Source organism: Lupinus angustifolius, chromosome LG17 (assembly GCF_001865875.1).
Source record: "Lupinus angustifolius cultivar Tanjil chromosome LG17, LupAngTanjil_v1.0, whole genome shotgun sequence".
In the NCBI taxonomy this organism is placed as follows: domain Eukaryota; kingdom Viridiplantae; phylum Streptophyta; class Magnoliopsida; order Fabales; family Fabaceae; genus Lupinus; species Lupinus angustifolius.
This window is the reverse complement of record NC_032025.1, coordinates 3083305-3111179: the sequence shown is the minus strand read 5'-3', so window position 1 is coordinate 3111179 and position 27875 is coordinate 3083305. Positions and strand designations below refer to the sequence as shown.

Here is a 27875-nt window from a genome sequence, read left to right as displayed (position 1 = left end):
CCATATTGGCTCACTTCTTATTCAATCAATTTAATTCATTCAATGAGAATATTATCAATCTTTATTTCTCATTTTTCTTTCTTTAAGTTTATTTAAGCTTTCTTTTATACACTTCTTGATTCATTAAGAAGCTTTCTTTTCATGTCTCTTACCACATTTTAACACGGTATCAGAACATAATTATCTTTTGATAGCTTCTGCTCATGGTTCCATGAAGGATTTCATGGAAAACTTCAACAATCAAGAACATGGTGGTGCTTTCCTTTTCATCTCAATGGTCTTAATTAGTGTTATTTAGCTTCCAATAGGTGACAATACTACATGTGACAAGACTATCTTGATTTCTTTGATTGCTCTAGTTTTGTTCTTCAGCATCCAATGTTTCTTTTCAACATATGGCTATAAATTATTTATTATCACCTTCTTCATCGACCTTCAAATTCAGATCAAAAGAGTTTGTTTTTGGTCAAGAATTTTTTTCAAGAAGCTAGGTTCTTGATATCCTCAAACTCTGCAAGAATGGAGTACCATGACCAATTTATCCTATACAAGATTACATCCTTTTCTTATTCTTCATCATTTACCCCTCTTTCTTATTCATCATAGAAACATCTCATTAGGATCAAGATTCTGATATGTTATCTCTTTCATCATCAATGGTTGATTTACTTCTATCCATGATGGTTAAACTCAGATATAACTTCTGTCATGAATAATTAAGCATTGGATGAGTAGCTTCTGTCCATGGTGGTTAAGCAAAGATATAGCTTCTGGCTTCTGCTATGGATGGTTAAGCGTCTGATTATATAACTTCTGTCATAGGTGTTTAACCGTTGTTATTACTTCAAATCAATTCCAAGTTGGAGAGTGAAAATTTTCACTCACCAGCTTGAGGGAGGATATTAAAAATACATGATATATTATTTTGGAAGATGATAGTTGGTTAGAAAGTTATGAATTGACAAGTTAGGTTTATGTTAGTTACTTGCTTTACAAACTTTCTTTTCTTCTTTTCTCTTGTATAAATAAGATATATTGACTCACTTCTTATTCAATCAATTCAATTCATTCAATGAGAATATTATTAATCTTTATTTCTCATTCTTATTTCTTTAAGTTTCTTTTATACACTTCTTGATTCATCAAGAAGCTTTCTTTTAATGACTCTTACCACATTTTAACACTCGTACATAATCAGTTTTATAAAATACAAAAGACAGCAACTCGACCCTGTAAAATTTACTCAATGTTTAAATATATTCATAAAATTTAAAAGTTTAAAAAAATCTTTCATTATTTGGGCTAAATCTATTAGAGTAATTTCAGAGACATGTCTCATATGTGGATGTGAGGATTTTTGTACTAATAACTGATTAGAAGTGAGAACAAGGTACATATGGTGAAAGACAAAAGGAGGCAAAGTTCATGCTTTTCTTGCAATTCAGTTCTTCATGTGTCGGTATCCTTAAGGACTTTTTAACTTCAGGGAGGACACCCAAAAGATGCTGGTGGAAGATATGCTAAGAAAAATATCTGCTTTTCAGAGACTAAGTTAATTTACTCCAAACAAGGCCTATTCTAATAATGTGTGGTAACGATTAATGAGGGATCATGCATGATTTGGTGCAATCGACCAAACTTGATAGTATAGAATAGCCTACATCAGACACAAAAAAAGGGGGTTCCCATGTTACTTGGATATTTTCAACCACATAAACCCTCTTTCGTTTTGTAAAAAATTTACATTGCATTAATTTAAGTATATACCTGTTCAAGTCCTATTGTTTACATGCAGATGGCAAGAGTAACAAAAAAAATTGAGAGATAAATGTGAAATAGAAAATTTAAATTCATAGAATGAGTAAATGTGTATATACATTACGAAAATTTGAAGAGTATCAAAATGTATTGACAATGTAAATATGTATACGGTCAATGCATCATTTACTGTTCATTTGGATTAATTTTTTCGAAAAATTAATCATGATTGATAATAAATGATGATTATATAATGACCAGTGTAAACAACTCGTACACTATTAACTTATACATATTTTTCTCAAATTTTAATGTCCACTCCCAAAAATAAAGAGGACCAGTCCACTAGTGTTTTACACAGTTGATTACGTGTGAAAATTAAATCAATGGACTATTACGTTTACTGATAAATGGCAAGACGGGGAGTAAGACATTTTGGAGGGTATTTTTAAGGGCAAAGTTGTAATTTTAATGAAAAGTAAATGTTATAAATGTCATTGTCTAATGAGTTTTTAGTGTATTTCCCCTAACTTGCTTAATGGAGAGGAGTCTAACTCCACGACGGGTTACTCATTTGTTTTAATTTTTTCCAGTGCTAGTCCTCTTTATTTTATAATCTTGTGTGTTATATTTATAAATATAAGTTAATTACTACCTAGTAGAATAATAAAATCCAGTAACATTATATAAACACAGAGACAACGATTGAAAGTTAATTAGTGGGTCAACTAGACCATTGATGTTGCATATAGAATACTTACTTAGTGGATTGTTGTCTACCAATTCACCAAATCCAAGTGAATGTTCAACGAGTGACATAGAATGCCAATAAATTATAGGACTTTTATGGTTAGGTAATGATATAACAAAATTAACAACGACATTTGTGCATATTAAACTATGGAAGCAACATTTTTTGGGGTAGAATTTGGTTAGGTAAGGGATGTAAAGATTTAATAACATTTTTGTAAGACAGTAAATGAAATGAGAGATATTAATAATCAATTTTATGAAAATCTAATGATATTATATAATTTGAATTAACCTTGGTGTTGGAAAGTTAGTCAGCAGCCCATGTTGAAGTTCTACAATTAATTAGCACACAAAAATAGCTTCATGGTCAATTTGCATATTTTTTGAGTGCTTGAAGTCAAATTGCAATTTTCGATGGAATCAATGGTATCGACATTTCATCAGAATTAAATTAGACTTTGAACATGCTTCTCATTGAACAAGAATCAAACATTGATAATGACTGAGTATTAGTTTTATGGTGAAGTATTCATGCATTTTCTACCTCTCTCCAATTTTGTTTTCCACTAACTTTTCATATACCTTATCTATCTCTAATTCTCTATTAACTAGTTTCAGCTTGCATAATGCCAAATTGCATCAAATCAATGATAATATTAAATCTATGCAATCTAAAACAACAAGGACAAAGATAAAAGAAAATATATTGGCACTAACTACAAGTACACATAAGACCACACCAACCAATTTATGTGCCTCTGGGTCTCTAACCAGAAAGTAACCATAAGCAATATCACAGGCCAAGAGTGAAACAGACCAGAAAACATCTTGTGAGTCGGTGAGATTTGTTTAACTAAATATGGAACTAAAATAACCAGCAATCATCACACACATGCTTTTTCCCATGCATATAGTAGTGGACCATAAATAGCATAGCAGCGTCACAGTATCTTTTTGCTCCTTCATATGGGGTGATTTTGCTTCAGCTCACTTGCATCTTATAAAGGAAAAAAATTCTCTAGTGCCACGTTTTATTCCTTCCAAGTTCAAACCCAAGGGAACTCTTAGAAATGCTCTGTCAAAAATACTTCAAGGGAGTAGCAGTTTCAAGGTTCTAGCCGTTCTGCAAGGAAAAGAAAATTGAAAATGCATTTGGATACTTATAATATTACACTCTAAAGCACATTTTTTGAGTATATTAGAGATTCCTTGTCCATACTTTGCTATATATACACATGCTGGTTAGGATTGTATATATTGTTTTGGTTTCTCACAGCTATCCTCGCACTGGAGGCAATCCTATCCGAGCCGGGAACATCCACAGGTATGTGAGACTAACTTTCCCAGCGGGTATTTTTCCATCCATAAGACTCGAATCCGAGACATTGCTTAAGGAAAATCAAACATGTACCACTTAAACCAACATCCATAGTTGTCATTAAGCTTATTTAAAAGCATTTCTTGTTTAAGAGTTTAACACTTAAGTTATGCAAATATAAACAGTTTCCCTTAACTATAAACTTCTATTTTGTATCCTTTATTTATAGTGAAATGAAATGAAATAAAAAACACCCCACTTGACATTTGAAAAGACATCAACTTAAAAGAGGTTTCTCTACATCAGACTCACTTTCTAGGCCATCTCCATTTGCATAACTTTCTTTTCTTTTGGCCCAAAGAACCAAGTAGAGCCCAGTGAACATGAGGAACATACCTGCAAGGCTGTAATGCAGTATTTGTATTGAGTACTGAAGAATAAGATACCAAAATAGGGAACATAGTTTGCACCAAAGTAAAGTCAATAATAGCTAGGAATCTTAATAACTCACCTTCCAAAATTAATAGTGTCTCCTAGTGTAACAACAGAGAAAATGACGGAACAGACTGTGCCAATGGGGCTAAACATGGAAACCAACACTGGCCCTCTCTTCTTAAGTGCCCAACCGTTGAAGCTTAGGCATATTCCACTCACTGCACCTGCCTGTGTGATTAGAATTTCATGCCATTAATAGCCATCACTCATGATACTGAGAATATTAAAAGTTTCATACATGGTCCGTGACACAGAAATGATCATGATTCTTATGATCTTATGCCCCGTTCTTATTATTTTGGTACACTACACACACGGTCAATCAATCAATCAACCATACATACATTACTCCTTGTGTGATTTTTAAGTTAGTGTTATAACTTATATAAGAGTTAAAAAATGTGTAATGGAGTGCCAATATATTAATGCATTACAACTAAATCCAATGTGTAACTAGATACCATGCTTTGCTAATGATGAAATTTTTATTAAAACATGTATTTTAGTACTATTGTTCAGGCTAGTTTTTTTATTTTCCTTTGTACAGACACACATATATATAGTTTTCCTTTTTTAAATATACGCATGTATGAAATATGAACAATAATATGATGTTTCAAACTATCTTAAATTATGTCTCGCACTAACGATAATGAAGGAAAAAAAAAGAAAAAATAATTAATGTTTAATTTTTTTAACTGAAATGACATGCTATTATTAATGTGAGACATAATTTAAGGCATGGTTTGAAAAAGATATCATTTATAATAAGATGTACCCCTTATCACATTTTTCTCTCTTAAACTAACCATTTCTTCCTTGGCCAATGTAACACTTTTTTACATGGTAGACAAATAAAAAAGCATGTAATCACCAAGAAACCATTGAGATGAGTGGAAGTTACCAGAACAGAATAGCCAATCAGGTCTCCAAGACTCACAAGTGGCCAACCAGTTTCCACATTGTGATCTTCAATTAGCTGAATACCTGCACTAATGAAAGCCCCAAACAAGGATGTTATTGCACTCAAGGACATTGGTGCAGGAAATCCTCCAAGCACAAAAGCCTGTAAGAACAACAATAATTTTCTGAGTCATGAAATTAAATGTAGACATGGTCCTCTATCTATCACTTAGTTCATTACATGTTACCTGAAGGACAATGTTGCTTGACAATATGAAAACAGAAGCAATGAGATAGAAGCAACCCATTAACTTTTGCTTGTCAAATATGAAATCTGATGCTGTTGATGATGATTCAAATGTAGTTTCATTCTCAGTTGCAGGAGCAGAAATGCTTTGCATAATGCTCATTGTTAAAGCGCCCAACACACAAAGCAATGTTCCTAAGATTTTTACTTTACTATTCCTGTATCTCAAGTTCACTTTCTCTAACCTGCCCAACATAATAATATCCATTATCTAAGAAGCATGTCACATATTTTTGGCTCAAATGTGAATTATAACATGAATAATATTTGTGTTTTTTTCTCCTAGTCTATTTACTAGTTGAATTTTGGAGGAGAATGTGAAGAACCATGAAACACAAAAGTTATATTGGTGTTTTTCCACTCCGAGATATAACTCGAAAACAAACCCTTACACCGATAAGTTATCCTGGGCTAAATAACAAGTACATGCAATAAGCCCTTTTTATATGCTGATATTACCACATTCACTATTTGGGGATTAATTACATATAGCATTAATAAAACTTATGTAAAATAAGTTGTTACCCAAAAGCCCATGATATGATGAAGATAAGACCTGGGGCAATGTTTGGCATGGCAGTTCCCATTGCTGGCGAAGTTAGATTGATTCCTCTAAGGAAAAAAGACTGGAAAACTATTCTGCATAACAATGGGCCAAGAGTGAAAAAATCAACACCTTTATAATTTATTTTACATATTTGAAGAATACAATTTGAATCATGAAAACTAGGATAATCTAATCTAATAAATGTTAAAGGGAGTTAATAATAAAGTGTAAGATTTGCATACCCTCCAAAAGAAAGAAGCAACAACTGTGTAATAAAGTTGAAACTGCATTTTTCAGGCCAACTGGTCCTGCAATAGATACATTACATAATGAAATTTATGATAAAATAACTCCTATATATCCATCCCAACATAACAGATAAAAGTAAAAATCACATTTTTATGAATTCATTAAGTGAAGGGTCACCTTTCAAAACAAAAAGCCAATGGGAAAAGAATAAAGAATGTAGCCAGGGAAGTGAAAATAACAATGGTAAGTGAGGTAAGACCTAATGACATAGCATAACTCATTAACACAGCATTCCCTGCATAAATAAATTGTACTCCCATTAACCCTCCTATTATTGCTACATCTTCCATCACCCTCCTCATTTTTTCTTCCAAACAAAGATTCGACTTATATCGAATTTAATGTCTCTTTGTTTTGTGTTATCAAGAGAGAAAATGATGCATCCTATGTTCTCTGCATTCTCTTTTGCGTTCTTTTGTTTCAACAGCAACGCCTTTATTTCAATTGTGTTGTGAAAGTTGAAACTCAAATTGCATTTGTTTTGTTGTTTCATAAAAAATGGAAACGTATATGTTAGCTGTTCTGTTCCTTCATATAAATATAAGAGTTCCTTCATATAAATATATGTTAGCTGTTCTGTTTCATAAAATTGTGTTGTGAAAGTTTTTTACACTGTCAGCGCATCATCTACAATAACACTTACTCTACCAGTGTATACATATTAAATCCTAAATATAAATAGTAGAGATAAAAACTTCACATTGTTGTCTCTACGAACAAACCCTTCATTCCTATGCTATGGCTTGTTTTATTTCTTCTCTTTCTTTTTCCTATATATAAATAGTGGTAGTGATGTTAACGTTGAAAATTGTCTAAATCCAGATATTTCTTCTTCTTAAAAATAGAACAGGATTATCCTTTCCGGTTATCTATTTAAAAAAAATGAAATAGAAATTTTAGAAGGTATTGAAAACTTTAGTATGAATTGTTTCATCCCAAATGTGGAAATGTCCATGCACTCAATGGCGTGGAAGTGAAATCTGCTATTCCAAACTGTCTCTAGTCTTATCCCGCAAAAATGAAAATATATCATGGATTTTTAGATCATGATTTGAAACAGTGGACCCTTGTTTGTCCTTGCTGAAACAATGATATGTTGTTGTACCAAATCTTGTCTTGCACCAATAAAAATATTTTAATGCAAATATGAAATGAAATACATTGCTGCATTATAACCCTTATAACAAACAGAGCCATACTTTTTTTCTTCTTTTTGCAAATACAGCAACTGCTAGCACTGGGAAAGCCATGCAAAGGTTTATGTGCATCATATACTAGTTATTAGCAATGCAATTTTCAACCAAGAAGGTGTTTTTTTAGGTGCAATTATACATACAAAAATTTAATCTTTAATCGCTGCCTATAGAATAATCACATTGGAAAAAAGTCTACGAAATTTTTACTTCAAGGGCTGTATAGGCCATAAATTTATGACAAAGGAGATCATATATAACAATGATAAAAAGAAGGAACAGATTTTTTTATACAACAAAGTTAATACGGAGTTAAGTTGTCTTTTTCAACTAAAACCAAAAGCACGTAAAGATATTGGATAATTCATTATGAATTTGTAATTCTTCCCTTCCCTTGTAAACTAGTAGTATATGGATGCTGTTAGATTCATTATTCTAATTCTAACATATACTACTCAATTTATTAAATACAACACTTTTCAAAATAATTACTTTTTAGTAGTTTTCTTCATATTCCAGTTTCACGCTTGAAGATTTGTAACATTCCTGACAGAGTCAGCACGTGACTCGGCATTGGGGCAGTTATTCTGTGCTCCTTTTAACCGGGAGAAATAAATTAGTATATTTCTACCTTCCATATTCATTCATGTTATGTATTTATCTATACAAAAAGTAAATTCCATTTTGTCTGGTTTTTAATTTTCCACTCAAAAACCACTGGGAAAGGAAAGTAACTAATAAAACCTCAGATCTCATATTCTCATGTTAGTAAATCTGAATCTAAAAAGAGCAGTGTTAAGTTACAACGTAAAAGAGGGAAATAATTAATTAGTCACAGAAATTTAAAAACTTTGATCATTAATTTTGTTTTGAAGGAAGGAGAATTCTCTGTTGCTTTTGCAGTTTGCACCATTCTGTTTCCTCATAATCATCATAACAATAAGAAACCCTAAATTAGGGTTTCTCTCTCTTTCTCTTCCACAAAATCTGGGATCATTGTAACCCAACATTCTATGCATACCCACATTACTTACCTTCATTGATTCTCACATTTTTCATCTCAAAATCTCACCTTTATAATAATTTTACAATACCTCTTTACTTTACTACCTCCACTGCACCGTTCTCTCTCCTTATGCACATTTTTGAAGGAAAACTAACTACTTTGAAAGAATGAAAAGATTATGATGTTGATGAGGAATTGTGGTTTGTTTTTGTGACCCAAACAATAACAAATGAAATGGGAGTGGGTGTTGCAAAAGCGTGCAGGTTCAGCTTGTTATCAATGAACTTGGCTCTTATAACACAACCCAACAACGTTAACAGTAAGCAACAGAATCATGTGGTTTGTTGTAGACAACAGAGGAAACCGATCTCGTGGTCGGTGGTGTGTGGTTTGATGTTGTTTGGGTTGGGTTTGATTTCGCTTCTTACGGGTCACATGGCTTCTGATCTTGAATGGTATTCTCAACGATTGGTTCATCCAACTTTCTATTCCAGACTTGTATGTATATTCATCTTTCTCTCATTCTCTGCATTACATTACTGTTTTTTGTTATTATTGGTTTATTCAAGTTCTAGTTTTGAATGTGAATCTTGTTTTATAGGATGGGGGTTATCGTGCACCGATTGATATATGGAAATCACAATATTCTAAGTATTACTATGGGTGCAGTCAAAGGGGACGCAATTTTCCTTGTAAGTTTCATTCATCTACCTCCTTTTGTGGACAATGGCATACCCCAGTATTTTTTTTAAATCTTCCTTTTTTCGTAATTATGGTAGCTGACATCGTTTTAAATTGCTTTTGTGGTTATGTTGCGTGCATTGCAGACGATTGCGATGCAGTGACTATCAAAACTGTCACATTGTAGCCACAATTATAATTGCTTACTGCAATTTAAAAGCTTGGTACCTGGGATGAGTTGTTTAATCATCTCAGTGGCAGCTAGTTAAAATTAATAAAGTTTTAAGCATTTAGAGTGAAATCAAGAGTCAATAAATGCTTGATAATTCATCTTGTACACTCCATGCTGACAATAGTCACAATACCATTCAAATGCATCTTGTTTCATGACTTAAGTGTACTATTTTCTTGTACCCAAATTTTGAACTATGATCAACTGCCAATGGTATTTTAGAAAATTTAAGCGCACAGTTTAGTAACTCTTCTTTTGTTACCACAAAATCATAAGATTGTTGCATTATATATCAAAAGCATTTAAGGCATGCTGTTTATAGGTATCAAATTCTTCCAGATTACTCACTTGAAGCACTGCTAAAGAGTTAGCTGAAATTCATTAATAGTGTCAGTCCTCCTGGTATTTTAAACATGCATGTATTGATTTCAAGTGAAAGGGATATTTTCGTCGAAAGTTTATACTGTTTCTTTGTAAGCTATGTATGTGAATAAAAACTAGCATCACACAATATGGGTTGTAGGATGTTTTCTGTATGGTGCTGTATGTGACTTGTGAACAAATGGAAGGGCCATTTTATAATTTAAATTGTTTGTTTGCAAAACAAACTATCTCCTTTGGATTGGACTCAAAGTTGTACTAACTTTTCCACGTGTTGCTTTCCTATATTGGCATCTGGATAATGTAGCTGCTGTGAGTGAACGGATGTCAAATGGCTACTTGCTTATTGCAACTAGTGGGGGGCTGAATCAACAACGAACTGGGGTAAGTCGGACATAAGTTTATAATATGCTACATATTGATCATAAGAATTTTGTTTAAGATGTGCAGTCTTAGTTGCTCCTGTACTGATTAAAAGCATGAAAAAGAAACGATCTGCAGTCTAGCTGCCTTGTGACCTCTAAGTCATAAGTTCAAATCCTGTAAATAACTTCTCCGCTTGCATAGGTAATGCTGAGTGCATTTTCCCGCCTCCCTAGACCTACCAGATGGGAGGCTCATGCAGTGGGCTGACATTTTCTTAATTGACTCCGATTCGATTGTTTTTAGAGAATACGAGACTTGGTTAGGTTCTCTTTCCTAGTCACGAAGATAACTTAAAATATTTTTTTAATAATAAATGAATGAATCCTTTATGAGGAAATGAAAACCTCCTTCCTGCATACATACAGATAACAGATGCTGTTGTTGTTGCACATATTCTTAATGCGACACTAGTTCTACCTGAGTTGGATCATCATTCTTATTGGAAGGATGACAGGTAATCTTCATATCCTATCATGCCTTCACTATATTCATATTATAGCTGATAAGAATGAAGTTCATGGTGGTTCATCTAATCAAAACACTTTTGCTTGAATACAGTGACTTTATCAATATTTTTGATGTTGATTGGTTCATTTCTTATCTTGCAAAAGATGTTACTATTGTCAAAAGAGTTCCTGATAAGTTCATGCGGTCAATGGAGAAACCCCCATATACAATGCGTGTCCCAAGGAAATCAGACTCTGGATATTATCTTGATCAAGTTTTACCAATACTGTTGAGACGGCAGGTACGGCCACCTTACTCGCTGCAATTGATACAGTTTTTGAAATTGTTTAATTATTTCATCGAAGATACTTTGATTCATAATGACTGTCATGAAGAACATTAGTAATTGGTTGTTGTCAGTTTGTATAATGTTTTTGAGAATTTGTTTATAGTGACTAAAGTTTGGGTGATTTTCCAGGTTGTGCAACTGACAAAATTTGACTATAGGCTTGCAATTAACCTAGATGACGAGCTACAAAAACTACGCTGTCGTGTTAATTATCATTCTTTGAGATTTACAAATCCTATACAAGAACTTGGTCAAAGACTTGTTATGAGAATGCAAAAGATGGCACAGCATTTTATAGCAGTCCATTTGAGGTTTGTTTGATGTTTCCCTTTTTACATCTTCGTTACAAAGTTCTGATAACGTTGTAATTGTTTGAACACTTTAAAAATGTTGGACCGGAAGTATTTATTTACTTCTACTTTGGGGTGCTAAGAAGGGAACCCTTTCAAATTCAATTAGGTGTGAGCCTCGTACACCAGACAATTTCTTTTTTGTATTTGGGGTGCTAAGAAGGGAACCTATCAAACTCAACTTTCTGGTGCACATAATAATAGCAAAAATTTAATGAAATCTTCTTAAAGGATAGGAAATAGAATAAATGACTTAGAAGAGTTCCAGGTCTCATAACATCATCCACAATTGATTTATGACAGGTTTGAGCCAGATATGCTAGCATTTTCAGGTTGCTATTTTGGCGGGGGAGAAAAGGAGAGACGCGAGCTTGGTGAAATCAGAAAAAGGTGGACAACATTGCCTGTAAGTTTGCAATCCTTTGATTTCTAATTATAAAATTTATTTGTTCAATTAGTAGGATAATGACATTTTGTCCTTTCTTAATCTAAATGCTGAAATTCAGAAGGCATTGAAAACTTACACTGTTTCCTAATCCGTAGCCTAATATGCTTTCCAAGTACAAACTAGTTGGCCATATAAGACTTAAAGTTGAAGCTACCTATTTCTGCGCTGATATGAAATGAATGAGCCGTTACCTCATGATAATACAGGATTTGAGCCCTGATGGAGAGCGAAAGCGTGGAAAATGTCCCCTTACCCCTCATGAAGTGGGTTTGATGCTGCGAGCACTTGGTTTTACAAATGACACATACCTCTATGTTGCTAAAGGAGAAATATATGGCGGGGATGAGACTATGCAGCCTCTCAAAAATCTTTTCCCGAACATGTATACGAAGGAGATGCTTGCTGAGGAAGAGTTGAAACCTTTCCTTCCATTCTCTTCCCGCCTTGCTGCTATTGACTACATTGTTTGTGATGAAAGTGATGTATTTGTCACTAACAACAATGGTAACATGGCCAAGATTATTGCAGGTCGAAGGTGAGAACATATCAACTAACTCTGATGTCCTCCTTTTGTTCATTTAGTACATTATAAAAACTTGTAGTTTCGGAACATCATAATCTCATAATGGAATAGCTAGAGTCAGATTATGATTAGTTTGTTTTGAGATGTGGCTATTATATTGCATACTTGCGATATTTACTCCTGAATCTTGAATTGCATTTCTTGACAGCAGCATTCTGTTTTACAACATTTTAGTTTTTGTTAATGTGCTTCTATTAAACGAACCTTTCTTGTTTATGATAGGAGATATATGGGTCACAAAAGAACTATTAGACCAAATGCAAAGAAGCTTAGCCCCTTATTCGTGGGAAGGCATGAGATGGAGTGGGATACCTTCGCCAGAAAGGTGAAGGCATCCCAAAAAGGATTCATGGGAGAACCAGATGAGATGAGACCAGGACGAGGAGAATTTCATGAATTTCCGAACTCTTGTATATGTCAGAGATCGATAATGGATGTAGAACTGAGTGTGAAAGCGGAATCCAGAGTGAACGGAAGCCGAAGAAGGACCAGCACACTATAAAAGTAACTTCAGAAAATCTGAAAAATGAGGTTATTGGGTGGATAAAAAATACAAGAATTGTCACTCTAACAATGTTAATGGTATCAGAACGTGAATTGAAAATTGAAATGTCACAGCAATGCCTAGTTTTTTCAAACTTGATTTGTCTTTTTTGTAAAATCACAAGGAGGTCCATGTCACTGGTGGCTGACCCATTTTAGGTCCTAGACACATCAAAGCGTTGCAAATGTTAATATCATGCTTGGTGTAGATTGTATGTAACTTTTTTTAGTCGCAGGTTGTTTCTGGTTGAGTTTTTTTCCCCTTTTCTCCCATTTTCTGTTTGAGTAAACTATCTGCATGATTCATGCTCCCATTGAGAATGATGTATTTATCATTCTTGAAAAGTATGATAGTTTTCTTACAAAAGTATTGCCTTTAATAGATTCCTTAACATGTGAGTGACAATGAAAAGCTAAATATTGTACTTCAGAAAACAAATCCATTAATCAATCATTTATAAGGCACACACTTAGTAAATCCATTATTAAAACGGTAACAAAGTTAAGATACTGTACTTCAAAAAATAAAAAATAGACTAATTAAGAGCATCCAGTTATCATTGGATAATTAAAACATCTATAAACAAGGCAACATTGAGAAATTCCATATATAGCACAGCCTATAGTGCCATACAACTGGGAGATAAATAATTACTAAATAAATGTCTAATGATTATGTGAACATAAGACTGGAAGATAATTGATGAAACTACTCATAAACACGATCATGGGGTGATAATGGTTATCATTGTGTGAACATGTAAACACTTTGAATGTGATTTTAAGTGGAGAGTTGGTAAAATAGCACAATTTTCAAGACAAGTGTGCACTAACATGCTTAATATTAGGACAAGTAATCCGACTCAAGTGCTTTGATTTTTCCTAAAATAACATATATGGTGCTTTTTCTACTAAAAAATGGGGACAATATAAAAAGGTTGTCTTGTGTTTGGTTTTTAATTTGACTTTAAATGGACAAAACCCCCATCAAAAGAGCACAGAAAATCTTTTTTTGTCCATGCCAAACAAGGGGACAAAACTTTCAAAGGCTCCCATTATCAAGCCTTACCAAACATGCATTAAATTTCAACTTTTTATGTCGAGTCATTTTCTCTTTGCAGTCGATGGAGTAATTTATTTATACTACTATTTTAGTAATACATTTCACAATCCAATTAAAGGCAGTGGTGGGTTGATGATTCCAATTAAAGAGTATGTTGTTTAAGGCAAGCAAATTAAATCACATTATGTTAAAATGTACAATAACTTTCCTTAAGCCCCTATGGTTAACTTCCACACTTCTCAAACCAGCTTTGCTCCATCAAGCCATGGTGGGTTAATGTCATACCCACCATGGTTTGTCTGTTAGATCCTTTGAGAAAATGTACCTGAACTTAGAACTGTAAGGCAGCCATTCAATGATCTGAGTTGGTTTTTTGTTGGATCTACGATCGAGACACTTCTGTATTGAATCACACAGCTTCTTGTCAACACTTTCCATAACCCATCCAAGGAGAACATCCAAGCTGATTGATGCTTCTCTAGAATATCTTTCCACCAATTTTGGGAGAAAGACTTTACTTGACTTCTTCACAACTACATTTGTTTGAAGAAACTCTCTCATGGCAACATTCAGTTCATCCCTTATATTTGACGCTGAATAAACTTTTAGCTGCAACATTGTAACAACAAAATTCTTGATCAACCCTTTAAAATCTGGGTGTCAGAGGGTTGGGGTATTACAATTTAAATACCATACCATATAACTTTTAGAATTTATCATATTCATTTCATATATTTGCTTCATCTATGCATCAGCAATAAGAGTAAAGCTCTATCTAACTAAGTCACATTTTCTCAATGATATATGAACTGCAATTTCATGGAAAATCATAATCCAGAGAAAAGTTACCACGGGATCTGACAATGCTCCCATACATAGGGCAAAGCAGACAAGGGGTTGAGAATCAGAAATGCGCAGTTTTGAGCTAATGCGCTGTCTTTCTTCACTTTTCTTCCTCAGGGCAGCAGACATAATGCTTTCAAGCCACTGTGTTCGGTAAAACAAAAAATAGAAATAATAATTAGATGAACGAGATACTATCCTAGCATCAAAATTAGGTATTCTGTGAAGGTCTAAACATCATACTCACAAAAAAGAATTGCATTCTACTGTCTTCTACAGTTATACACTTAAGTTTGCTTGACTATTTAATCATCACACTACCATTTCAGTTAATGATGACACATATTTAAATTGATAACAATTGTCTTTCTACAGCAGCATACGATTGCAAGCAGCAGATGCAAATCAGGGGAAGAATCAATAATTTGTTAAGTGTTAGAGCCCTCAGGTTCAACTTCTGAAAAGTGTATTCAATAAAAGAAAAAAATTGTTTGCCTATTAAAAAATCAGTGGAAGAGTCAATAATTTGCAAGTTGTACCCTCAGCAAACCAAAACAAAAAATATATTTGGAGTGAACTTTTTGAACTGATTAGAGTTGTCCATATTTTTACATGAGGGTGAGGTGAGTACCCGTCCAATGCGGGGTGTCTGGAAGCAAAATATCTTCTGTTCTATGGCATTTGCACTTATGATATGACCGCCAACATTGTAAGCAGCCTGCACTACACAATTGTACTCATCAGTTCATATTGTGCACTAAATAGAAGTGTATGACTAAGTGATGAATCATGACAACAAGACATAGCTGAATAAAGAAGAGAAATACCTTGTGAAATAGGGCTAACCTCCTGAGAGAGCTCTGGGGAATTCCATATGCTAAATATGCCTGTCAACAGCAGATGAAAAGTTATATTTACTGAAAAATATTAAAACAAGATCATCACTGGTCATGTGAAGGTGGATATTACATGCATCACAAGAGCATTATGCACATTGATCCAGAAGGCAATTTGTCCATCACATTCCATTTGGCTGACATTCACCCTTTCCAGTTGTTCGACGAGAACTCTGATGATAAAGAGATAAAGAAAATGTCAAGTCAACAATTCAAAACTTTAGCACTAGCTTGAACAGAATAACAAGTACCTATACAACTAAGACTGAAATATCCTCCCACACCTAGAGGTTAGATTTAATGACGCCATTGTGTTATGTCAACAGCCAAATTATCAGAAATGCAATTTAGAAAAGGTTTTTTATATGGCTTCTCACTTCTCGGAGCTTTCTTTGGTCATCATATAATTGATTCTTCTTACTATGGCCTCTTTTAATATTTGGCTCAAATGATAAAATATATCAGCAATATTCTGTCATATTTTCCTTAAAAGAATGTTACACCAACTTTCTCTAAGGCTTTTGGCCTGCTCAAGTTCTCAACATTCGTATCATAAATCAATTCTCTAAGGCTTTTGACTTTCTCAACATTCGGTACCATAAATTTTGCAAGCAATGAAATAATTTGAAGGTTCGATATGGATTTAATATTCCATATGGATTCATCTCACCAATAATTGATTTTCGGTGCTTGTACTTTAAACATGTTATTTCAAATTATCATAGTAGAAGAACCAACCTGTAATTGTTGATGGCATAAGAAGCATGAGAAGAATGACGCTTGCGAGAAGATATCCAAGATATTTCCACAGCTGATTTGCAAGACCAGTCTCGATCCTCTCCAACACCATGTTGAGGCTGTATACCATTAGTGGATGACCTTGACAATAAAGGTGACCTACTGTTTGCAGGATTTACAGAGGTTGCACTACGGAGCCAGCAATATACAGTGGCCATACACTTCACCATCTCCTCAGACAGCCTGCTTGGACACTGGTATAGATGGTCTTTTAAAGTTCGCAATGCTGGAGTTTTTTCCATCGTTGAAAACTTATCCCGAACCTGAGATATGGTTGAAGTGAGAATGTTAGGACAAACATCAGAAGAACATCTTTAGTGTACAAGTACTACTATCTTATGTATACTATTATATATAAAATAATTTCCATTGATAGAAAAACCAAAGGAAACTACAACTATATACATAAATAAATAAGAGCAGTAGCAATATATTCTACCTTGGTAGAATCAGGACAGGTCTTTCCGAAATAAATTTTGCATTTGCCACTGGATGAAGGAGCATGACTTGACCCAAAGATTCTATTCCTCAAGTCATTATTAGAAATTAGAGCTCGCAAGGGGAATTTTTTTGATGAACAGAAAGCACTTGAAATTATACTTGGATGCTTCCTGGATTCATGCCTTGTATGAGCAGGTGAAGCCACAACAGAGTTTTGTTCAGAAGGTGGCCGGCTAATACACTGTTCAAAAATACTTCTGTACATGGAAAGCACATGCTGCTCACGGCTTGTAACCTCCTCTTCAAGTAACTCAATTTCAGCAATTAAGTCTTTTGTCTAAGAAGGGGTAAAAAAGAACAGTTAATTTCCACACAAGAAGCACGCGCTGCCATTGCTTACATGAGAAATATTACATTGTGCATTACACATGCTAACCAAGTTTGCAATCCAATTAGAGTCCCTTTATGTATATCACTAATCTAGATCCTTTACATGAGAATCAGGTCATCTAAACTGAACGATCCATAGTTGTGAATATCTTATTCTATGTTAGGTTCAGTTTTTGCATACTTACACTTTTGGTAAGTGATTCCATGTGATCAAACTTCTGTCACAAGACTATGCATAGAAAAAACTGCATAAGATAGTAGTCAAGAGCCATATTTAGCTGAAAACTTAAGGTGTATGGTGGATGCCTAAGAACAGCTTATATCCTTACACGTCTATTAGCATCTTAACAAATTTAAAGTGTGAAAAGAGGACAGGTCATTGCCTGAGCAACAAGCCTGCAAATGTCAAATTACCTGAGCAGCAAAGTGCCTGTGTCCAGGAGATAAAGCACTTGAGGCACGGCCCATTGCCCTCTCGAGCAGCATACGCATAGACTTCTCCTGTTGTAAGCGTGACTGTAGCTGCTCAACCTGGAAACCAGTATATGGCTCAGAACATCAGTGAAACACTAAGCTATGGCCATTTTACAGAAAAATAAGAACCTACACCATCTAGATCCTAGAGTGTCTTTTTAGAATTTAAAGCCTAGTAGCATGTTTTTTCATGGCAGAGATAAAATAATGATGTATCACACCAAAAGAAAAACTATATAGTTGCTAAAGCTTTGCCTATTTTCAAGTGATTATTTTCTAAAATTCCACATCCTTGTGATTTCTTGAGTTGATGATGCCTATGAGAATCTGAATTATGACAAAGGAAATTTCAGGAATTGCTTCTCAGGTCACCCAATAAAGCAATTTATAAGTTTTCTTTTTCTCCGCTATGAAGAGAATCTGCTAAATTGATTCTATAAAAGAAACTGTATCATTGTGTTCTAACTTCAAAGATGATATAATCAATTATTTTCCCATTTTAAAGAGGTCTCTTCAAGGTATACCTCTACTGTAATTTGAAACCTTTTTTATTTTTCCTCACTTTCCAATTGAACTTCTGTTATGAATCAAAAGTAAAAAAGCAATAACTCATTTTTCACGACCAATTTTATTGGGGAGTGTTAAAGTTAAGAATTACAGCAACATTCATAGTCATCTCAGCATGTGGAGTTAAAATAAGTTGTTCAAATGAAGTGTTAAAGTAACAATGTTGCTATCCAGAAATAAATTTCCATTATCACATCGAACATAAATGAGAGATAAGAGCCATTACATCCAAATATGGCTTACATCTTTTTCCAAGGATGCTCTATGACTTGAAACAGAACTATTGTTTGTACAACTGAGGTTGTCATGCAAAGGACTAAGCAGCCTAGAAGCCCTCACGGAAGGTGGTGATACCTGATCAGGCCATGGCAAAACCAGTCAAATATCTTGAGTCACACCCTAAGTTACAACACAGGATCCACAGTGCACATAAAATGCAATTAATTTTTTAAAGGAGAATTACAAGATAGGACTTGAAAAGTTAAAGATCAAATTTGTTTTATAGTCCCACAACTCACAAGAGATTCATCTTGGTCTTTCTCTACAGCATGAAAAACTCCACCCCTTGAGATTTTCAGGTTCCTGTCAGAAGCACTGAAAAGTACAGACACAGAAAAGCATATGCACTGTGTCACATAACAAAGCAGCTAAAGATGAATTTAAAGAGACGAGATCTACATTTAATAAAACAAGAAAGTAATCTAAAAACATATGCATGACTGCAATTTGTCTAAAGAAACGAGATGGACATTTGCAACAAACATTAATCTATTCTTGAAAGCATCCTTGACCAAGTTTTCCAAATTGTTATTATTCCACTAATATATTCAACCACAGCAACTTCAAAAAAAAAAGCATATCATCCATTAGACCACTACTCAATGGCGGTTGGTCACGGTCAGTGGACTGCGACCAGGGGTTAGAATCCTTAAATCACCACTATGAGAAGGCTTTACCTAAGCGGCAACCACCTCGCCGGCTCAGGGTTAGTCTCATCCCGATCAAAGACAAAGAAAGACCATGTCATCCGCACATCGTCCACTCTAGTTTACACATTTACATTCTCACAGAAGAAATTCAGCTAGCGCAAATAAGTCGCACACCAACGGAAAGAATTAACTAACTAATTTTTGAAATAAAAAAACAAAAATAAGTAAATTTTAATGAACATTTAGCTAACAGAACGTAATCCTGTAATTTATCTCAATGCAAGAAACTGACAACAACAACAACCAAAACGAAACATGAGAGTTTCAGTTAAAAAAACAAAAAGACGAAACCTCTTAGAGCGCTTATGCCTAATTCGGACTCGAGAATCTTCAATTTCACCATATCCACCTGCATGATCTGCGTCACCAAATACATGATGATGAAACTCACCCATCATTAATTCGTAACTGCTCTACAAATCCTTCTTCTTCTATTAACATTAGTATAGTTACGACACAGTACCCATGACCCAGTTTGAACTTTACATAAATGACAATACCAACAAAGTTAGTTAAATATAGAGATCTATAATGCTAAGGAAAATAAATAAATAAATAAATAGAGTAGGCCTCAAATGATTTAAGAATGTGAATGGAAATAAATAAGAAGAGTTACCGAAAGACTGCGAGAATGAGAAGAAATGGTAAATTTGTGGGCACAATTGAATTTGATAAGCATTGAGTTGTTGAGCGCATTGAATGATGAAATTTAATTCATGTACTGGTATCAGAATTTAACATCATTTCTCTCTCTCTTTCACACACAAAGAAAGATGGAGTTGGTAAGTGGTAGCAGAAAATGCAGTGAGTATTGGTAAGAGAGTTATGAGTTATGACTTTTATTTTGAAACGCAATCCGTTTTATTCACCCGCCATTGTTTGTGTTTCCAGTTCTATTTTAACCCGCTTTCACTTCTCTGCTACGAGATCAAAATTCAAACTTTATATATTAATTTGAATAAAAAAATTTATTATATGGTTCTTCGTTGAAAGAGTAATTCTTGCATTTTTTTTAACTTTATTGAGTTCGGTAACGAGTTTTCTCTTTAAGACGTGTCACTATCACATTTTTAAATCTATAGACAAATTTGATAACTTGTTATATTCTCTTATCTTAAGTTTATTAAATTATAAAAAATTCTACATTAATATTTAAATCTACTAACCAATCTGGCCAGAAAAAATTAATCATATTCAAAAATTGAAAATATAGTTAACTTAAAGTTAATTTTAGTAATTCAAATTTACTTTATGTTTTTATATTAGAAACACCCATACTTACAAGTTATTTCTAATGATCGATTTTTCTTTTGATTCAAGATACTTGTGCTTTTTCAATCTTCAGGATCAGATAACAATGAAACTTCTCTACCGGCCTTCATTCTCATATGCTCAAACAGCTCCCACAATGTCCACTTCATTCTCATTTACTCTCTTAAAGTTAGTTTGGGAGTTAAATTTTAAAATAGAAGAATTTTGGAGCTATGAAATATATTTGTAAAATTACTCTCAAAATTTCTATTTTTTTCTTTTCACACCAAAATCCAACTCCGAAACAAACTCTTAACAGAGAGAGTCCAAATATTTCTTTAACGGGTCAATATTGATTTGCAAGGTGACACCGAAGTAGTTTTGGAGATGCTACTTTTTAGTGTAAGAAAGAAAGTTGTCCAATTGTTTAGTGTCCAAATAAACTCTTCAGTCAAATCCTACGTAACCCAATCCATCATTGGGTGAACATGCATGTTATACACCAGAGTCTGCAAATGAACATAACACATTCAATCTGTTTTCCACAAAATTGATACATAATAAATAAATAGAGTAAATTACACTGACACCCCGAGTTTTAGTGAAATTACACAAATCACTCCTCACTTTTCTAAACTTACACAAACCTCTCCTAGTTTTATACTTTTATTACACTAACCACCCCTGTATAATAAATAAGTGTAATTTTTTAAACAAAAAATGTGATAAATACAATTAAGTTAAACAAAACATCATATACTGTGTAGACAAGTCTAAATAATATACAAATCAATTTATCTTTATTATTTTTGGTTCGTTACACTACATTATAAGAGTGATTTAAACAATATTTTTTATAATTGTTGATGCATTTTGTAACAAAAAAATAATAAAGATACATTGATTTGTATATTATTTAGACTTGTCTACACAGTATATGATGTTTTGTTTAACTTAATTGTATTTATCACATTTTTTGTTTAAAAGATTACACTTATTTTTTATACAAGGGTGGTCAGTGTAATGAAAGTACAAAACTAGGGGAGGTTTGTGAAAGTTTAGAAAAGTGAAAGGTAGTTTATGTAATTTCACTAAAACTCAGGGGATGTCAGTGTAATTTCCTCTAATAAATAATATAAACTACTTCACATTAAAACCTCCATAAGTTCAGAAGTATTATATGATATTCTTGCTCCACTAATAAAAATGCTTTTACCAACATGTTGGTCTAGTAATGTATGATCCCGCTAAACCAAAAGGTCAAATATTTCGATTCCTGTGAACGATATTTATTGGGAAGTACAACCACGTACCACAAAAGGAATTAGTTCATTACCCAAAAAGGTGAAAGGATACCTTAGTTGTATAAAAAAATACAAATGCTTTCAAGTTCTTGACTATAAATCTTGGGCAAAAGCTTTCAAGTTTAAATTAAAGTTGCATGTCAAAGTATGGAAATAAACTAAGGAATACACTCATCATGAAAACAAATACAATTTAATCAAATATTTAATTATGCATTGATGACTATTCTCTCAACTAATAAAATAACTCGTCACCATAAGAACAGTTAACAAAAATACAAATGTCTTTATATCCAGAAAACTTACAACTATGGGATGAAGATTTAAACGGATTTGCTTAAGAGTTGGATTTTGGAGGGGAAGGAAGGGAAAAGGAAAGCTTGAGAGTCATCTCGCAAGTATATTTCATGACTCTCCTTCGCCTCCAAAATCTAACTCCCAAACTAACCATAAAGTAGCTAAAGTGACAACTAAATCAAAACCTGAGAAGGTTATCATTCAGGCACAGGGAAGAAAGATATCAGCAAATCTGACTTTTTAACATCGGCAATCTCCAACAAAATATTTAGTTATTCACAAAAAAAAACTCAACCTCTCCCAACCACCAACAAAGCAGGATATACATATTAGGTAATCACACTACAACCAAGGAATGATAATCAAATAATGAGCCAGATTCCATAAAATGATTGTTCTAGTTATAACCAAATGATGCTAAAATAAAACTTGACAATGGTCCTAAACAATGTTAAGCATAAATTTTATATATCACATAATGCTCTTCAAATAGGCAGCAATAGCAAAATCAGTGCAACTATAAGAATAACAATTTTCCTTCATAACTTTTTTCTAGCGCCTAGAGTAGTCATAACATGCATTTCATAAACATGCATCCAAATTCCAGAGCTAAGAAATCAGCTACTGGGAAAAGGGCTGAGATCTGAATGAATGCACCACCTAAATTTACTGGAAACAACAAACAAGACAAAATAAGGAAAAGTTCACCCTCAAATCAGATAAAGAACAAATGCTTGGTTCAGTAACTCATCCTGACAATCATGTTTACATATAAATAGACATTATACAAGAAAAGCTGTAACCTACTTCAAGAAACTGGGTCTTCCGGAATCTCACTCAGCAGCTAGAGTTAAAAAGATGGCAGTAGGGTGTCCAGGGGAAGGAGGATTTTGATTTAGAAGAGAAGCTAAGGGTCCAGCTCTAGCCAAGGAATCAGAATCTGCTGCAGACAAGATTTCCACATCATCTAGACCTAGTTGTCTCTTGATCAAGTCCAAGTTTTCCGCAAGAACATCAATTTCGCCAAAAGGCAATTTCAAATCCAGGGCTTCAGCCCCAAGTTTAATAGCTTCATCCTTCCTATACTTCAAGAAAGGCCTGTAGGGATTTTTGCCTATAGAACTGTTTTTCTCTATAGCCTCCACGATTTCCGAGTCCGGAGCAAATGTTCGAGTTTCTTTGTCAAATTTGTTCCGGAGAATATTCAGGCATTCGGCTTTCCAACCATCAAACTGTTCATTTACATAAATCAAGCCTTTTGTTACCTTCACTGATGGAACTGGAGCACCTTTCTTATTTCCTTTCTTTGAGCCAGAAAGTTGCTTCTGTAGCAACTTCCTCATCAAAACAATAGACTCCTGCAGATACTTATTAGCACTCTTCAATGAAAGATCAGGAGAATCGGCTGTAGGCCAGCCTGCGTTCACGACAAAACCATCTTTCTTCAAAAGCTCTCTCCAAATAAATTCTGCATAGTGCGGACAGATAGGTGCTAGAAGACGTGTCTGCGCATCCATAAAACGCCACACCAAGTCATGATTGTAACCTCCAACTCCACATGAGAATCTATACTCATCCCTAGCCGCCTGAAGATCATAAAAACCAGTTTTAAGAGCTTCACGGAACAGGTAGTTGGAGTAATTTTGTTCAGTTGTTTTCACAGCAATGTTAATCTCGTTGGCAAACACACGATCAGCATATGTAGATGGGGGGCCTGTTCTCATTGAAGATTCTGCAGCCAGAATCTCTTCATACCATGCAATCTCTTTGGTAAGCCGAAGAATTGCAGCATTCGCCGTCTCAAAGACAAAATTTGCATCATCAACACCATCACCAGCATCAGCCAAAGAGAACCTCGTAGCATCAGCAGAAAACTCCTCAATTGCCTGACGCAATGTCCTGAAATTTCCGGTAGACTTGGACATCTTCTCAGAATTGAGCATTATGTGGCCATTGCATCTAAACCCACGAGGCCAGTGATGCTTGGGCATAATTGCAGTGTGGTTGTAAATGGAAAAGGTAAGATGGTTTTGGATCAGATCCTTACCAGAAACTCGAAGATCGAATGGATACCAATACTCAAACTCCTGCTTCATTTTGTCTAAAATCGATGATGAGATATCAGTTGAAGTAGGGTATGGTCCATCACAGAAAATATAGTCCCACACATCATCAGTCAATTGTTGAGGTTTAATCGCAGACTCCTGACGTCCATACATGTCTCCGTTCTGTAAATGATGTGCAATGGTGTAATAAGCCATGTAAATAGTAGAATCCGATAGAGACTCAACTAGAAACTGCTCATCCCATGGAATGCGAGTCCCAAGACCAAAGGATCGTGAGCAGGCCCACTGGTTCAACCAGCTCAAAGTATGCTCAAATCCATGTCGTGTCTCATCAGAATACAAGCTCATGCTAGACAAGCACTCCTCAGCTAACTTCCTCCATTCTGATTCTCCATATGTAATGTACCACTGATCTGTAAGAGCTACAACACACTCATCACCAGATCTTGACATTACCCGCTTCTCTGGCTCGCTGTAAACAATAGCCTGACCTGCAACAGCGGAACTATTAAATTTAGGTGGTGGGGGAAGTGAAAAATGAAAATACAGTCACACAGGTAAAAATTTATTAAACATTTACATTTTCAGATAAATTACAATATTATAAAACGAGATTAATTCTGATTAATTGTTGATGCAAAACTACAACTGTATATATGTTGGCATACTTCAATCTCTATTTAAATTAAACTCTAATCATATGTTTGCAATAAGCGTATTAGAATCCCCAGCTACGGCGTTTAATCTACTGACCTCACCTAGTGGGATTGAGGCTTGATTGTTCTAGTAATAGTAAAAGAATTTAACCTCCAACACGATTATTAGGTAGGCAGTGGGAACAATACGTTATAAATTGTGATATATACAAGAATAAAAGAATTATAAAATATTGTAGGAGAATTTGCTGACCTGTTTCCAAAAGCTTGCTCCTAACCAAGGGTTTAGCTTCCTGAACTTTCCTCCCTGCATATTCCCCAACAATCATTGTTCCATCAGTGAATCCCTTCAAATATGTTTGCCTCTTAGCCTCTGCAAGCTTTTCTTTCTCATTCTGACTTTTGATTTTCATATCCAAGCAAACCCTTTCCGCACACTTATTTCCAAACGGTGGAACATCAATAATAGGCAGAATCTCAAATGGCAAAACCCATTCATCCTTCACACCAAACTTCGCCCTAAATGCTGGTTTTGACTTCAAATCATGCAAGGCCATGTAATCATCAGGAGCATCACTAGGTACACTCGTAACCACCCCGGTACCTTTATCCATTAAGATGGACAACATCGGAAGTGCATAAATAACCTCATTTAACGAAAGGGGTGATTTCAAAGGAAGCCCAATCAAGTCATGACCAGTGACTTCAAGCAAACATGACGGTTTCTCACTGACTCGTGAATGGTTCTGGTAAGTGAGGTTAAGAGCTGCTCTGTGCGCCATCACAAACACCTCAGTTTCATTTATTTCAAAGGCTCCGTACTTCCCATCAGGCAACACCCACGCATTGGTTTGGCCATACATGGTCTCAGGTCTCAGCGTCGCAGCAGCAAAGAACACCTTCTTTCCCTCCAAAACCTTAAATTTCTCAGGGAAAGGCTTTAACAATTCCATCTTTATAATAGTATACTCTTGTGGCAAAACTCCTTCACCACTCGCTCTATCGTGATCGGCACATGGCTGACCATCCAATGGTGAAAAAATTGTATACCTAACATCTTTAACAACTTTCCCCAAAGACTTCAATTTCCTCATTTGCCACCCAACAAAAGAATCAAAATACGGGTTCAAATCAGTTGTAATGAAAGACCTTCTCCAATCACAACCCAACCCGAAAGCCTTAAGGTCCTCCACAGCCAATGGAGGAAAAAACTTCAGCCACTCATAAGGATCCTGAAATTTCGCTATATCACTATCAGATATACCAACACTACGCATAATTTCCCATTGATAAACCTGTCCACCAGATTTAGCAGCAGCCTTAGATTTCTTCCCTTTGAATTTATCAGGAGCAGACTCATTACTTGAATTATCATCCTTCTTCTCTTCGGGTTGTTCTTCCGATTCGCCAGGGAAAACGGGTGGGTTACCGAATTTTTGAATCTCTCTGGCAAGTTTATCAGCTGAGGCTTTGATTGGCATGCCAGTGCAATGGAATGCAAAAGGGAGAAGCACATTAGCACCCCTTAATCTATGAAAAGCTGCAGCAAATTCAAGTTTCGAGAGAGAAAAAGCATGCCCGAGATGCAAATAACCGTTCATATAAGGAAATGGGAAATTCCCAAAGAACTTTTCCCCCGGTTCAGGTGGTTTATCACCCGGTTCGGATCGAAAGATGTCTTTTTCTTCCCACCATGTTTGAACTTTGGACTCAATTTCCCTTAAACGATCTCTTCTAGCAAAACTCTTTCCACCTTCACTAGCCATATCGGTAGAGTGACGATGAAAACTGTAGAAAAAATACAAAGTAAATGATTTTCAGATCTGAAACTGATTCGTGGAGTGTGAAATTAAAGAGAAATGGGAGTTGAAAAGTTGAAAATGGGCATCGTTATTTACCTGAGTGACACTGAAGTTTGGAAAGAGATGATAGAACGATTGAAGCGACAACTGAGTCGACAAAACCACATATAGAGGGACCAAGCTCATAGAAAATAACAAAAGTAGGATAAAGGTTCTGCATAACCCTTTGGGTCGGATTCATCCACCCACATTGGGCCTTATAAGCCCGAATTATTTGTCTGTTTTCTTACCAAAATTTATGGAAATAAAACTACTAAACTTTGTCTTTTTCAATTATTTCTTAACTTGTTTTTTTTCCTTTTTTTCTCTTCATAATTACTCCTAAAAGTTATTTCTAACTGAAATTGATTCATACATAAAATAATGTTCAATTAATCAATGGGCTGACAAGGAAATTGTTGGTATCAGACTCAACAATTACAATATGACAATATATGTTAATCAACGTTTATTACTATAGCCCAAAGATAATATAGTAATTTGATAATCGAAATTAATACAAAATGTATGATTAACTTAACAATATTTTATACATAGATAAATTTTGCCAATAATTAAAGTTTATTGACTAATTATGAAGAAAAAATATTTAATTATAATTATTTCCAAATGTCATAAAATTCAAGGAGTGTAAATTTGAATAGGTAGGAGATATAGAAGCAAAAGAATGAGAGTAATAGAAAGAAGAACATAGGAAGAGAAGTAATAGAAAAAATGTAGAAATATAAGGGTTGAACAAGTTATGGAAAAAATTTTAAGACTTAAAGGAGAATAATTTCCTTTTTGTGTCTACTAAAAGAAATCGCATATGAGTGTAAAAGGTTGAGTGCATTTGCATGAATTTGAAATTGCACGATCACAATTATATTTCCTAGTTTAACTAAATTGAGCTAAGTTTTAACTAAATTGTTAAAACCGTATCTATTGTCATCAAAATACTAGTATAGTG

The 27875-nt window shown here is 34.4% G+C and overlaps 4 protein-coding genes across 8 annotated transcripts; 1 reads left to right on the top strand and 3 right to left on the bottom strand.

The window, feature by feature from the left end:
- LOC109330766 (WAT1-related protein At5g47470-like) lies at positions 3030 to 6876 on the bottom strand. 2 transcript variants are annotated; one of them, XM_019565047.1, is made up of 8 exons: positions 6508 to 6876; positions 6324 to 6389; positions 6060 to 6173; positions 5476 to 5719; positions 5229 to 5390; positions 4341 to 4492; positions 4142 to 4233; positions 3030 to 3634 (listed from the first exon to the last, which is right to left on the bottom strand). In XM_019565047.1, exons 1-8 carry the CDS (start codon positions 6690 to 6692, stop codon positions 3618 to 3620), a joined length of 1032 nt encoding a protein of 343 aa, XP_019420592.1. In that variant the 5' UTR covers positions 6693 to 6876; the 3' UTR covers positions 3030 to 3617. The 2 variants fall into 2 exon arrangements, with proteins under 2 accessions (XP_019420592.1, XP_019420591.1); XM_019565046.1 differs by lacking the exon at positions 3030 to 3634 and having other exon boundaries at positions 4107 to 4233.
- On the top strand, positions 8363 to 13392 carry LOC109330673 (uncharacterized protein At1g04910-like). Its single transcript, XM_019564935.1, has 9 exons — positions 8363 to 9087; positions 9191 to 9281; positions 10191 to 10267; positions 10675 to 10763; positions 10868 to 11057; positions 11235 to 11416; positions 11759 to 11861; positions 12110 to 12438; positions 12709 to 13392. Exons 1-9 carry the CDS (start codon positions 8824 to 8826, stop codon positions 12986 to 12988), a joined length of 1605 nt encoding a protein of 534 aa, XP_019420480.1. The 5' UTR covers positions 8363 to 8823; the 3' UTR covers positions 12989 to 13392.
- Positions 14150 to 20333, bottom strand: LOC109332039. 4 transcript variants are annotated; one of them, XM_019566886.1, is made up of 11 exons: positions 20107 to 20333; positions 19020 to 19095; positions 18745 to 18855; positions 17875 to 17991; positions 17069 to 17407; positions 16570 to 16892; positions 15905 to 16004; positions 15763 to 15822; positions 15567 to 15653; positions 14942 to 15079; positions 14150 to 14701 (listed from the first exon to the last, which is right to left on the bottom strand). In XM_019566886.1, the coding sequence occupies exons 1-11, from the start codon at positions 20184 to 20186 to the stop codon at positions 14372 to 14374; spliced, it is 1761 nt and encodes a 586-aa protein (XP_019422431.1). In that variant the 5' UTR covers positions 20187 to 20333; the 3' UTR covers positions 14150 to 14371. The 4 variants fall into 4 exon arrangements, with proteins under 4 accessions (XP_019422431.1, XP_019422430.1, XP_019422428.1 ...); XM_019566885.1 differs by lacking the exon at positions 20107 to 20333 and adding an exon at positions 19782 to 20066 and having other exon boundaries at positions 18745 to 18835; positions 19015 to 19095; XM_019566883.1 differs by lacking the exon at positions 20107 to 20333 and adding an exon at positions 19782 to 20066.
- LOC109331555 (leucine--tRNA ligase, cytoplasmic-like) lies at positions 22985 to 27073 on the bottom strand. The gene is made up of 3 exons (XM_019566126.1): positions 26963 to 27073; positions 25318 to 26852; positions 22985 to 24899 (listed from the first exon to the last, which is right to left on the bottom strand). The coding sequence occupies exons 1-3, from the start codon at positions 27031 to 27033 to the stop codon at positions 23176 to 23178; spliced, it is 3330 nt and encodes a 1109-aa protein (XP_019421671.1). The 5' UTR covers positions 27034 to 27073; the 3' UTR covers positions 22985 to 23175.